General features: G+C 36.1%; 3 protein-coding genes across 6 annotated transcripts; 2 read left to right on the top strand and 1 right to left on the bottom strand.

Annotated features, from left to right (window-relative positions):
- Positions 1 to 274: 274 nt before the first annotated feature.
- On the bottom strand, positions 275 to 7,732 carry LOC129311051 (ABC transporter B family member 26, chloroplastic). 3 transcript variants are annotated; one of them, XM_054953006.1, is made up of 18 exons: positions 7,048 to 7,732; positions 6,819 to 6,957; positions 6,436 to 6,478; positions 6,134 to 6,178; positions 5,908 to 6,030; positions 5,719 to 5,822; positions 5,519 to 5,573; positions 5,369 to 5,439; positions 5,182 to 5,284; positions 3,522 to 3,732; positions 3,219 to 3,292; positions 2,677 to 2,733; positions 2,514 to 2,588; positions 1,845 to 1,919; positions 1,485 to 1,766; positions 1,313 to 1,377; positions 1,175 to 1,235; positions 275 to 804 (listed from the first exon to the last, which is right to left on the bottom strand). In XM_054953006.1, the coding sequence occupies exons 1-18, from the start codon at positions 7,229 to 7,231 to the stop codon at positions 724 to 726; spliced, it is 1,848 nt and encodes a 615-aa protein (XP_054808981.1). In that variant the 5' UTR covers positions 7,232 to 7,732; the 3' UTR covers positions 275 to 723. The 3 variants fall into 3 exon arrangements, with proteins under 3 accessions (XP_054808981.1, XP_054808982.1, XP_054808983.1); XM_054953007.1 differs by having other exon boundaries at positions 6,830 to 6,957; XM_054953008.1 differs by lacking the exons at positions 6,819 to 6,957; positions 7,048 to 7,732 and adding an exon at positions 6,691 to 6,770.
- Positions 7,733 to 7,812: 80 nt separating this feature from the next.
- Positions 7,813 to 10,518, top strand: LOC129311052 (uncharacterized). 2 transcript variants are annotated; one of them, XM_054953010.1, is made up of 5 exons: positions 7,813 to 8,418; positions 8,527 to 8,679; positions 8,796 to 9,001; positions 9,998 to 10,058; positions 10,150 to 10,260. In XM_054953010.1, the coding sequence occupies exons 1-4, from the start codon at positions 7,960 to 7,962 to the stop codon at positions 10,017 to 10,019; spliced, it is 840 nt and encodes a 279-aa protein (XP_054808985.1). In that variant the 5' UTR covers positions 7,813 to 7,959; the 3' UTR covers positions 10,020 to 10,058; positions 10,150 to 10,260. The 2 variants fall into 2 exon arrangements, with proteins under 2 accessions (XP_054808985.1, XP_054808984.1); XM_054953009.1 differs by lacking the exon at positions 9,998 to 10,058 and having other exon boundaries at positions 10,150 to 10,518.
- Positions 10,519 to 11,537: 1,019 nt separating this feature from the next.
- Positions 11,538 to 12,261, top strand: LOC129311606 (60S ribosomal protein L27a-3). The gene has a single exon (XM_054953965.1). The coding sequence runs from the start codon at positions 11,610 to 11,612 to the stop codon at positions 12,048 to 12,050; it is 441 nt and encodes a 146-aa protein (XP_054809940.1). The 5' UTR covers positions 11,538 to 11,609; the 3' UTR covers positions 12,051 to 12,261.
- Positions 12,262 to 13,891: the final 1,630 nt, after the last annotated feature.

The raw sequence follows: 13,891 nt of genomic DNA, 5'->3' as shown, positions 1-13,891 counted from the left end.
CCCAAATGTTCTTTTAGAATAACTCATTTTGATTCAATCTTCATGCCAACTCAACTTTCTTAAGTGGCAAGAGTCATTTTTTAGCTTTTTTTTGTTTTTTTAACCTAGACAATAATACAATGCCATAAACTTAAAACAAATACCATTACCAACGGGTGGTTGGGTTGAGTAGAAGAGACTCAATTTTGTTTAAGCAAGATCAACGTTCAAAACTCACAAATGGAGGAAAGAATTAGAAAAGTCACCTTCAATTAGGCATGATAATGCTCGAATATGATCTAAAACACACAATTGTATTAAATAAACCAATATTATCATCAAGGAAAGGCTGTCGGAACCCATAAAGGAGCAGCTTGTGCACTTGCCGCATAATACAAATAGACTGCATCATTTACATAATCCATGAATTCATAGATTCAATATAACTCACACACAAACCTTTATTAATTATAAACAAAAACTCAAAGGTGGCTTCGTGGCTATCAATCAAGCTCGGCTCTTATACTGATATACTCCTCACTATGCGTTAGTTTATGCCTTAAGAAACTGCTTCTGTCAAATTCTTCGATCCAAAACATCAGCAGCAGCAAGGTGTATATCTGTCCTTGAGGAAACCGATCAGTTTCGCTTGTTTAATACTACGAATACATGGGTCAGCAGTTGAAAAAATTGCTTGCCCCACTGCACTGCGTAGCATGAGAAAGAAGCAAAATAGAAGAAAAATCAAGCCACTGCGTCAGCCTGTTTACTAGTCAATCGTGCATACAAACCGTCCCTTAAGAGTAGTTCCCTGTGACTCCCAATCTGCGCGGATACAAATCATTGCCAGTTAGGCTTCAGATCAAGGAGAGATAAAGGAAACAGAACTTACATGTCATAGTTATTCATTCATCACATAGGAAATACATTGTTTCAGTATAATTCGTGGGAGGTAAAGGAAAATTGATTCTTGACGTGAAATTTTTGATTACTTTCCCCATAAGAATTAAGAATAGACGCAAACCCAAGTAATACGGCAAAAGTTTCTAGCTTCACAATCTAATACACAGAGCACTTATCACCATCTAGTCTTAAAAACAGCTGATGAGAAATCAAATAAAATAAGCTTCAAAAAGGAACATCAAGGAAAAACAGTTGGTAACAAAGGCACTGGAAAATGGAAGAATTAACCAACCTCAACAATTTTACCACTATCCATTACCACAACCCTGTCGGCTGCTTGTATAGTAGAAAGCCTGCAAAGCAGGACATAAACTTCAAACTTGGAATCAAGATAGAATTTAAAGGAAGGCTACAACAAAAGATAACCCACCTGTGCGCAATAACAATGACACTTCTCATAGTCAGGGAGTCATTTTTAACAGAACGGAGAACGCCCTACATATAATGGAAACTGAATCATCAATATCTCTTGCTCTCTCTCAAATTTAGCGTGCCTAAAGTCTACACTGTCAACTGGCTTTGAGTAGCTTTTAGAAGCAGACCTTGACATTATGTTCACTCTCAGCATCCAGTGCACTGGTGGCTTCATCAAGGATCAATATTTTTGGATCCCTGAGAATAGCTCTAGCAATAGCAATTCGCTGCTTTTGTCCCCCACTCAACAAATCATCGTCAACAAGTGTTTCATACCCATTAGGAAGTGCTGAGATGAAGTCATGGGCATATGCTTGCTTTGCAGCCCATTCAACATCCTCTTGCTTAATCTCCCGAGTGCATCCATATCTTATGTTTGAATTGATATCCATTCTGAAGAGCTTAGGTTCCTGTACAGACAAATTTTTAGGGTCAGAAGATATTGCCTTAAAATCACTGAAATTCCACCATGTTGGCAAATTGATAACCTGTCCCACAAATCCGATTCTTTCTCTCCACCAAGTGATGTCCAGCTCTTTAAGAGGGGCGCCATCAATCAAAATCTGCAATCAAACTCAACAATAAAAAAATATATTCAAGAAAAAATCAACTATCAAATCATATTACTGTAGTGCATAACTGTCCCCAGAAGTGGAAGTATGTAACTAGTTCTCCACACAAACATTAACCAATATCTACAGAATTGATAGAAAAAATGACTACATCATTAGCCATTGATTGTTTGATAACTCAATAGATTTTGCACAAGCAAATTAATATTACAGATTCTTTTCTCAGCTGTTCCTTGCTACTCTCTCCAGTCCTGTTTATAAACCCCTGTCAACTACTTTTATGATTCATGATATTAAGAGAAATTAGTTACAATTTTCTTAACTGTCAATAATTTTTACAACCTTTCAAAATTACCCTTGATCAAATTAAAGCCATTGATTAAACTAAGAGTGAAAAGGGAAAGGCTATTTTTAAAGTGGGTCATAAATGTTTCATTAAATTTTGAAAAGGGTCTTTTATTAAAGACCAATGGTAGAATCTTATAAATAGAATGGGAGGGAATGATTCAATGCTATAAGCATCAAATTATCCAATTCCAATATTTCTAACGTTAAATTTTAAATATGAAGCTGGACTAATGCTACCTGACCATTGGTTGGCTCATATAAGCGGAGCAGAAGGTTCACTAGTGTACTCTTTCCACTGCCACTAAGACCAGCCTACGTAAAATCAAAGGAAATGAGAACTTAATATCTTAGACAATGTGAAGATGAGGAGCTGTTGCAAAAACTTGAAGCAATTTCTTACTATTGCAACCACTTCACCAGGTCGAACAGCAAAACTTACATGCTGCACTACAGATACCTGTTAAAATGATTGTTCATTAGATGTTCACATATTAGTGACAAAATGAACGTTAACCCTACATGCATGCACAAAAAAATTATATTTAGGAAGAAGACCATGCAAAGGGAAAAGGGTGACAGAAATTGCCAGGACAAGATATTGATATCCATCACAGTAAAGCATGCTACTCACATCAGAAATTGCATTTTTATTCAAGATATGACACCATACTGTCAAGAAACCCTCCATTCTTCCCCCTCTTTTTCTCAAAGAACTTAAACCTGATTTTTTATTTCTAGAAGTTTCCAAGACTTGTACTAAAAATTTGTGCTTTAATTCTTTGAAAAAAAAAAAAACAAAATAATTTATAACTTCATTGATTATCCATGCACAATATTTTCCAGAACTATTCATAATGCATTGAAGCTATTGTGTTTGACACCAAGACACATCAAATATTTTCAAGAAACAAAATGAAGATGTTAGAAAAAGGAGATATCTACCGTTGGCCTTGAAGGATAGTGAAAAGATACATTAACAAATTCAATATTCCCAATTAACCTCTGCAACTTTGCTCCTGTAACAAAGCCACATCCAAATTTCAATGTCAATTAATAATTATGAAAAATCTCTGAAGAAATTTGTACCTTCAGCCAAAGGATTTTTTTTTTATTTTGTTCACTACTTATAGAATGAAAGGTAATCTCCTTATTAAAGGTGGCCATCAAATCAAAGGAAAAATGCAAAAGACTTATTCAAAGTTATAAATGTGTGAAGTGGTTGACAAAACCCATAATGGCACTTGCCTTTCGCTTGGAACTGCTTGCTAGGTGAGAGATCCATCAACTGGAACACTTTTTCACTAGCCCCAACAGATTGCATCAAAGATGATATACTGTCTCCCACCCACCAGGTTGAATAAATAAGCCATTCACTGTATAGTATAAACTTAGTAAGTTTCTCTGCTGTAATATGACCTGCTAGAATAGACATTCCTCCAAACAGCACCGCAATAACCTAAAAGATTAAATGTTCAAATAAAAGAAGTCACGTACAGAGGCTTAACTAAACTTTGATCAAAAAGTATGAATAAGTGATCCTAGCACACTCTCTTACATTGGTGGGATAATATGCATAGCAGGATACAGAACTACACACTCACACAGTTAGTGTTCTCCATATTTGGCATTGGACCAACCAAAAAAAAAAAAAAAACAATTTATCTTTGTTTATGAAACACAATACGTGCAAGGGCTTTTAGGTTACTATCTCTAAATCCTATATTTGCAAGGGCATTTTATTAAAGTTCCCAAAATTCTTGTGTTTAAAAAATACTTCAACGGCCATACATTTATTATTTTATTTTAAAGAACAGAAAGAAAGATATGTTTATAGCTCATTTAAAAATGGGGAGGATGTTCAACTCCAAACAGAAGTTAGGAGATTTATGAGGGACCATTATTCCATCTCTCCTTAAACATAATACATGCATCGTCATTTAGGTCATCCCCCCCCCCAAAAAAAAAAATTTAAAATGGAATTAAATACCTTAATTTTCAAGGATGGACAAAGTTCTAAACTTTAAGGACAGTCTTACCATTTTTTTTAAAAAAGAAAATTATTTTTTTCTTGAGAAAGATCATAACAATGAATAAAAAGAGGTATATTTGACGTGTGGTGTATAAAAAGTAAGAGCGAAAATATTAAGCTATTTGACTTCTTGTAGATTCATTAGGTGATATGGATTTTTGCACCTGTGTATATATATATATATATTTTTTTTGAATCTGTATTAAGTATTAACCTTGCACTTTTTTTGGGAACATGACTTAACACTTATATTGCCTTCTAATGAGATATTTTTGTAAAAGAGCAAGATATTTTTTGTTATAGCAAGCAAGGGTACCATCAGACTTTGCTGAAGCTAATTTTACTTCTGAAGTGATCTTAAGGGTGCATTCCAGCATTTGAATCTATGCCTGTACTTCCTCAAGTGCTTACTTGAAGAATCAAACCCATATAGTTAAATGCAGCTACTGTCTCTCTTTCACCAATTGAGCAAACCCCTTAGGATAGAAATACTAATTAAGTCCATTCATGGATGTTAGCAATCTCTACACATTATCCTACAACCAAAATGCCTTTAATGTTTCTCTCAAAGGCAAACTAATGCAAGGTAATCTAGAATTTTAGATTACATCTTCGTAATCTTGCATTTATTCTGTTCTATCTATGTATCCCTACAATAATTGTGTATTAAGAAATGTCCTAGACAGCGTTGAATCTGTTGTTCTTTAATGTGAAAAGGTAAAGGCATTTTTGGTTAAAAAACCCAATGTGAAGATGTGTATGCCAGAGTTTAGATACTGTAAGCGTAAAACTTTCAAAGAATTTCTATAGAGAGAGCGAGAGAGAAGAGACAGTGAAAAGAGAGAATCTCATAATTTAAGGATTCCTTGGTTATACCTGAGTTGAATGATAAAGATTGTTGAAGCTGAAATTCCAAAATCCATAAGCAGCACTTTGTCTCAAGCTTATATCAGCTAACTTTTCGAGCCACCATTTATACCTGTAGAGAGATGGATACATGCCAGTCAAGGTTGATGTACCAATGAATGCTTGCTTTAATGCATTATAATTCAAGCATGATCACCTTCCAAGTTCTTCCTCTTCTGTTCCATAAACGCGGACAGTTCTAATGAGAGAGAATGTCTCTTGTGCAACCTATAATTCAATAAAGAAAATGGTTATGTGTCACATGAACAAACATAAAACAAACAATAGCGTAAGGAATTTATTGTACTTCATTAGCAGAAGCAGTGACTTCTTGGATCAACTTTGCTGCCTTTTTCTGGTACCTATGTAGAAAGACACAGCCAAATAACACAAATGATAAACAGGAGACAAAGACAAAAGAAAACACCGGGCAGAGGCAGAGGAAGCTGAGAAGGCAATATCAAAGATTCTGAAGGAAAACTTGAGGAGACTCAACAAAATATTCACCTTCCATAAAGTAGCAAAACTGCTGACAATACAGAGCATATCATCAATGTAAATAAACCAAGTGGCCAAGACAAAAATAACAAGTAGGTTAAAGCACCAGCTCCCTGTACAGATGAAAAAAAAAAAATCTTAAAGCCCAACGAGGCGGGTAAATTTTTAACAGCAAACAAATTTCATAAGTAAAGCAACCTGAAGAACATTGCGCAATATCAAGTTAAGGTCATTTCCAATAACACGTGAAACTTGTTGACAATCGGCACCTAGCCTACTTGTCAGATCACCAACTGTTACATTGTCAAAAAATGATATATCCTACAGAAAAAGGCACTTTCAAGTGAATAAAAAAATACAGTAATTAAACAAACAAAATGAAACAGAGAAAGACTAAGATATCAAGTATTGAGGACAGAAGAACCTGAAGAAGAAGGGAGGAGTATAATGTTTCTCTCATTCTCTTTACCTGCAGATATGATTAAAGATTAAACTCCACTCAGCAGAAACTATGCACGCGCTTCAAAACCTAGGATAACACGTTTAATCAGAAGACTCAATGAAAACTGAGAGCAACATGAGACATTGCTAAAGTGCTGTATTCATAATTTTGAAAATATATATATTCTTATCGTGCTCAAGTCTCTTGAATGAACCTTATTACCAAAGAATGCAACCACTCCCTATTTGTTGGTGCATCATGGGAGACATAAAGGAGAAGCTCACCAGTATCATATTTGCAATTCCAAAACAGCAGCCTCGTATCCCGCTGAAGCATATCCCACATGCAAAATGATAGGTTTCAAATGAATAACTAATAACAACGAAAAAAATGCATTCAATTTATCTTATGCTACAATTTGCAAGTGCTTTATTTCAGCTGCCTTCAGAATCTTCAGCACATCCACTTACTCAGGTTAATTAGAAATTTTCAAAGAACAACTATCCAAAGAGACGAGATAAAGGTATAGAGAATGATACACTTGAGCTAAAGTAGAGTAGAAGGAGAGCATTTCCATTCCGTTCTTTATTGATTTTAGTTAGAGCAGCGAGTGGCATAGAAAAGAATCATATCACTGTCAGCAGGTAGAAGGGAGATTTGACCATACAAGATTTTGACCTGCATATTCCCGAAGTTATACAGAACAGAACCAAGAGAAGTACATTCCGACGGAAAACTGTAATTTCCGCACCCTGTGCGGAAAAGATAGATGCAGTTAAGAAATGCGGTATGGAAATCTCCGAAACCTGAAACACAATGAAATGAAGAATTAATTTTGACCACATCGTCAACCTAAATTTTAGTCTAACAAAAGAACAAAATTTGACAGCACGCACCGCCGCAAGAATCAGAGCAGAGAATGCAGCGAAAATAACCCATCGGTCTTGAGCAACAAGTTGCCACATTTTGGCAAGCGCGCGCCACACGGTGACGGGTCGAGCTGATTCTTGAATTTCGACATTTTCGGAGAAGTCCCACCAGCTTCCACCAGGCAAAATAGAAGGAAGGAAACTGAACCATCTCCTAAGCCTCTTCAGAAACTCTTCATCTTCTTTTTCTTCACAGAGAGCTTCTGGATTCTTCTGGACAGAAACCCATCTATGGACGCTGATTTTGAAGGGCTCACAAAAATACGTCTCTGATTAAAAGGAGGAATGGATTGAACAGTACGAATTCTAGTATTAACGGCGAAATGGAAGCGACCATTGGAAACTCTGGTACAAGGTTTTCTATGATCATAACGAATGGAAGATAGTATCTGAGGTTGAATACCGCCAAGAAGCAGAGCCATTGACGATGGAATGGAGAATTCCAGACCATACAGAAGATACGGTGTGGGCTTTGGATAAAGCTACGAGCTTCAGCGCGTTTTTGCGAGGCTTGGTCGTCTCAGGCTCTCAGCCATGCACGACCAATCAAGACGAAACGACACCGCTTCATTCCTTGAGACGTGTTTGGTTATGCGTGCTCGAATTTCCCAATTCGTAGAAAGCTTTCAACTGCAACAGTTGCCACACGGCTTTCGTCTCCACTGTGCCACGTTTTCGGTTTTCACTCTCACAGACCCCAATGTCGTTGCACAAGTCTCAAACTTTTTGAATCCTTGGAGATAGATTCATGGGCATTTTGGTCCTTACGTTTGGCACCACCAAAATATCTTCTTGACAGTCTTTTGACTCTTTTCATGGGGAACCAATTATCTCTGATTCTCAACCCTCCTTCTCTTCTCTTTTCTCTTACTCGATCCCATGGCCATTAGTCTGGGGAATTTGTCTCTGTTGCTAGATGCGGCGTCGCCGCGAAGTGTAATACTGGAGCGGAAGGTTCGAACGGTAGCTTTGGACGTCGTTTTGAGCTTGTCCAAGAGAGATTCTCACGCCTACTGTGCTTCTGTTACGTCTAAGGGTTTTGACTCCGATGGAGATGTTCGGAACAGAGTCGTGGCTCGTGGTAAGTCAAATTCAGAGGTGAACGGTGTTGATTTTGACGCCGAGTCTAGCGATGAAGAGAACAACGAGAACGGGCTTGACGAGGAGTCCTATGATTGGGAGACACAATTGCGGATGAGACTGAAGGAGCTCGAGGACAGAAGAGAGCTGGAAAAGAAAGCTGAAGAATTGCAGAGTCGGATGTACGATGATGAAGGAGAAGGAATGGAAGAGACGGAGGAAGAGAAGAGGATGAGAGTCAGAAAAGAGCTCGAAAAGGTTCCATTTTACTTGATTTGTTTATCTTAGGATTATCAGACTTCAGAAAAATCAAGCAATTAAACCAGAATCAGCTCTTATTCGTTGTTTATGGGTTTGATGATTTAGGTGGCCAAGGAGCAGGCAGAGAGGAGGGCCACGGCTCAGCTGATGTTTGAATTGGGTCAGAAAGCTTATGGGAAGGGTATGTATGGACGTTCCATAGAGTTTTTTGAAGGTGCACTTACGATTATTCCCAGACCTACATTGTTTGGTGGTGAGGTTAGTTGATTGTTGCTTATCATCGTTCTCCATAGTTACTGGCTGAAATGCTCTTCATTTAGTGAGCAAAACAATGTGAGTTGTATTTTTTATATTATTTAGTGTGTAAATTTCAGATCCAGATATGGCTAGCTATGGCTTATGAGGCCAATAACCGCCATGCTGATTGCATAGCTCTGTACCAGCAATTAGAGAAGAAACATCCTAGCCTCAGCATCCGGCGCCAGGCTGCAGATCTTCGCTACATTTTGCAAGCACCAAAGCTCAAGATATCCCAAGAGGAGATGGTGACTATACCTTTGATTGGTTCTAGTTATGATAGGTATTTCGACACTCTTGCTTACCTTCTTATTTTTGCATAATTGTAATTATTGCTATTATTCTTATTTATTGCTGTTTGTGTGAAAATAACTTCAAATCAGAGCTTACATGGTTGAGTAAATGTCCTTGAACAATTGTGCATTCTATAACTTCACGTGCCTTCTCATGGGAAAGCCATTTGGGCTTGTGAAGGGCATAGGTTCTTTGTAGGAATAATGAAACTTTCGACCCTCAAATTTGTGTCAGTTTTCAATTTGATGTCTTAAGTTTAATTTTTATCGACTTGTCATTACATTTTAAAAAATTATCATCCTAGTCCTTTTAATTTTAAAATAAATTAACTCTCAAATTAATCATGTGTAAAGGATATTAATAACATGACATGCATATGTAGCTAAATGAGAATAAATTAGCCTTTAAATCAGTTTAATTTTTATCAATTGTTCTCTATATTTTATTCTTTTGTTTTTTAAAGTTTTTGAGCCTGTTTTTTTCTACCTAAATAAATTATATTTTTTTGTCATTAATCTTTATAATTGTTATCAAAATCAATATTCTATTATTCATGTCAGCAAATTTTTACAATGTCACCTCTTGAAACTCCCGTTAAATGTTAAGGATCAAATAGAAAACTAAAGCAAATTTAAGAGATCAAATCAATAAAAATCGAACTCGAGGAATCAAATTGATAACTAAAACAAACTTTAAAGATTAAAAGCTTTATTATCCCTTTTCTTTAATATGCAACTTGCTCTAAAACTTGATCAATCCGGAAGTAAGTTATGATATAGCTGAAAAATTGAAACTTTATACATTTAGTGAGAAGAATGAAGGTTGGAAATTATCAAATTCTCAAGGATTTTGAATAGTCAGTTAGAGTTTGAGGATTGGAATTGCTTAAGCTTGCTGAACACGCATGTTATTAGTAGCGTCGTATTGCATTCATACCTACCCTTTCCAATTTAACTTTTGTTCCTGAACATCTCTGTCTTTGAAGGACTCTTCTATGGTGTCAATAGAAGAAGGGGATTGTCTGAGAACATTATCACTGAGTACATGTAGATATGGTTCATCTGCTTCAATCCATCTTTTGTAACTTGAGCAATTCAAAGTTTCAAGAAATTTGATTAGTGGATACCATGACTGTAGCTATGCAGGAACATGGAGTGATAAGTACAAGGACAAGGATAAGAATCGGAGTGGGACGGTGACCAATCAGCTTCCATCAACTAAGGACTATCTTGCTGACTTTCTTGTATGGCGGCCACCGGTGGGATTGGAAAAAAATCAAGCTTTCTGGGTTGGTCTGACAATATGGTTGGGATTCGTTGGAGCTGCTCTCGTTCTTCACAGATGAAACACAAGTACATGTGCAGTTTGAATTCCACAACTTGTGATGTATTTATACAAAATATTTTGTCAAGGTTCTTTCATATAATGTTTAGTCCATGTGGTAACATTCTTGTATGTATATTAGTATCAAGTCAAATATATAATATATTGAAACGACTTAGAGTACATATTTTATTAACATTTCCTCTGCATGAGGTTATTGTTGAGGTTGTTTCTTGTCGCTTGGACAGTTGGACTGGCATTTGCCGTTCCATTTCGGACCAAACGATGGCCTCAAATGAAGTAAGCAAATAGCTGATTGACTCACCTGCAAAGATGCTTCACGTAACATTATTCAGTCAAAAAATGGAGGTGAATGTTAAACATAAATCTTGCACGGTTGAGGAGCACAGTGTTAGAGAGAGGGTTTATCATAAAAAATTAGCATATCAGGTAAAAGAATTCTTCATATTCATAAATTCCATTTCACTTATATGAGACTCATGGCATGTAGTTTTCTCAATCGAAGTGGTGCGCTTATATATGCTTATAAAACTACCATGGTCCATCTAAAGGGAAAGCCCCCAATTCTGCCCGGTGGATTAAAAAAAAAAAAAAAAGCAAGAACTTCAAACATTATGAAAAGCAACATTTTTTAGTGGAAACATCTCCGCAGGTCGGATCATCTCTTAATTATAAAATAACCATGAAAATTGAAAAGAAGGTTGTAAATTAAAAAAAAATAAAATATAATCTTTCAAGAATTAAACAATCAATTTAATTTTTTATTTTTTATAAAAATATTTATATACATGTATGGAACCTAACATTCTTTTTTTCTGTTTGACTTTTTTATCATTCTCAGTTGTTAATTCTTAATTCTTTTTATGCATCTATTTAATAAAATTAAAAACTGTATCAAAATAAAATCATATTTCAATAACTATTTATTATGAAATGAATTAATATTTATTTATAAATTTTTAGTATCAAAATGTGTTTAAAATATATATTGATTTTTTTACCAGCTAAAGTATATATTGATTTAAAAATAAATTTAAATACTTAATGCATTTTTTTTTTCCTTTGGCACAAGAATGCACTTAGTGTTTTAAAGGTTCAGGGCTTCAGGCCCAATCACAAAATATGGTGATTTTTTTTTAATATTAAAAATAGAATAATCCAACCCCTCCATCTAATAAATTCCCCGAAACCCTAACTCAGCAAACCCTTGTGCCGCGGATACCTCAGAGAAGCGAAGAGAAGCCAGATCGGAGATGACAACCCGCTTCAAGAAGAATCGTAAGAAGCGCGGCCACGTGAGTGCCGGTCACGGTCGCATCGGCAAGCACAGGAAGCACCCTGGTGGTCGTGGTAATGCTGGTGGTATGCACCACCATAGAATCCTCTTCGACAAGTATCATCCTGGTTACTTCGGGAAAGTGGGTATGCGCTACTTCCATAAGCTTCGCAACAAGTTCTACTGCCCCATCGTCAACATCGATAAGCTCTGGTCATTGGTTCCTAATGAGGTGAAAGAGAAGGCCTCCAAGGACAATGTTCCCTTGATCGATGTCACTCAGTATGGGTACTTCAAAGTTTTGGGTAAAGGAGTTTTGCCGGATAACCAGCCTGTCGTGGTGAAGGCCAAGCTCGTTTCCAAGAATGCGGAGAAGAAGATCAAGGAGGCCGGTGGGGCTGTGGTTCTTACTGCTTAGGTTTTGGATACTTTTCTGTTTATTAGAATTTTGTCTCTCTGTTGGTAGTTCCTCTTGAATTGATTGAAATTGAACCTTTTGCTCTATTCGAACTCGGGCTAAGGTAATGCTTTGGGTTTTTTTTTTTTTTACTTTTATCCCATGCATGTCCATTTCTCTGAGTTTCTTGCGGTTGATCTCGACTTTAATATATTATTGTTGATTCGCGAAATGGACGAGGTTTTGGTTTTGATTCAGAAGTTGATGTGCATGGGGTCTCAATAAATTGTGTAGAACTTCGGTTCTGCGGACTGAACCAATCAATCATTCTACGCCCTCGTTGTTGTGAAATTGTGCGCTTACTCATGCTCGTAAGGTATATTGAATTGGATTGGTCTTTCCTTGTAATGCAGTGCTTTGCCCCACCAATGTCTTAACTAGTTTTAGTCAGCGATTGATATCTATAATCTGTAACTATATATAAGAACTTCAACCAAAGGGTATTTTCATGAACAATCAACAATTGAGACTCATTTGTCAAATTTAGCATCGCGTTAGCAGCATTAATTTTTGCTTAGGTAGAATAGTTTCTTTTGGAACTGTTCGATGATATTAGATTGCTTCATGTACACGCAGTCCAATGAAGAATTATACTGGTTTGAAGAATTAAAAAGGATTAAGATGAGGTGGATCAGTTTCAGTTTTCTGATGAAGGCACTGTGTTGTGGTTTCTTTGCCCTTGCAAATTTTCTTCTAACTAATCAACTATCTGCTCAAGGCATTAATCATTATCCTGGTATTGCCTTTTCTTTTGTGCCTTTTCTCTTGGATATGCCTCATTCCTGTTGTTCTTGCCATGGTTTACGGGGCATTTAGCAAGTGAATTCGTTGTGTTCTTTTTTTTAACCCACAGAATTCATTGTGTTTATTAAGAGAGATAAATAAATAAATAAAATAGAATTTGGAATATGATGTGAACCAGGGCGATCAAGGGATCCATTGTATATTTATGTTCATGCTTTGTTACATGATAGATTGCGTGGAGTCGTGTTTAAATGGTTTTATAATTGATTTTAGCGAAATTTGGGAGGCATTTATTTGAGAAACAAAATTAAGCTTTTGTGATGGAAGACGCCATCTTCAGCCGAAAATGGCTCTGCTTTCATGATTATTTATGGTTTTTCATTATCTTAATCTTTTCTTCAGCAAGGGATGCCTGCGAATTTACAATAACCTTTATCAACATTTGAACTATACGAGTAATGCCTTATCTTTCAATTTTTGCTTTGAATGTGATTTAATGGTGCCAATATTAGTATATATGTAGTTGTAAATGTTGGTGGATGTGTAGTTGTAAATTTATAATTGACCCTTTGAAAAAAAACTAGAACGCAAGATTTTCAAGAATTAAATCAAGAATCGTGTGCTTGCGCCTGTGGTTGTATGAAGAGCAAATAACTAGTATTCTATTATTGTTTATTCTTTTTTCGAAAATAATTGTTGATAACACTCGAAAAAAACACGAGACAAGCAAGTTGAATACTGTTATTGGGCTTACTTGCAAGATACCATACCCTCAGCATGGCGAGAAAAAAACAATTCAGAGGATCACTGTAAATTCCTTTCGTTCCGTTTAAAGCAGTTTTTTCTCGCCCATCCGATATTCAAGAATAATAGTCAACTCGCTAGTGAATTTTCCATGCTCTGCAAAAACAAATCGCATCTTCTATAGTTGTATATTTATACTATGTTTTAGGAAAGAGAATGACACCCAAAAAAAATGAGTGAAGTTTTATCTCATTATCACATGTGATGCGTGTGAACTTTTGTATGGACAATTTGAATTGTTGATTAAAAAAAAT

Source organism: Prosopis cineraria, unplaced genomic scaffold (genome assembly GCF_029017545.1).
Source record: "Prosopis cineraria cultivar Desert tree isolate PC_DT_omini unplaced genomic scaffold, ASM2901754v1 PC5, whole genome shotgun sequence".
In the NCBI taxonomy this organism is placed as follows: Eukaryota; Viridiplantae; Streptophyta; class Magnoliopsida; order Fabales; family Fabaceae; genus Prosopis; species Prosopis cineraria.
This window is presented reverse-complemented; position numbering and strand designations above follow the sequence as displayed.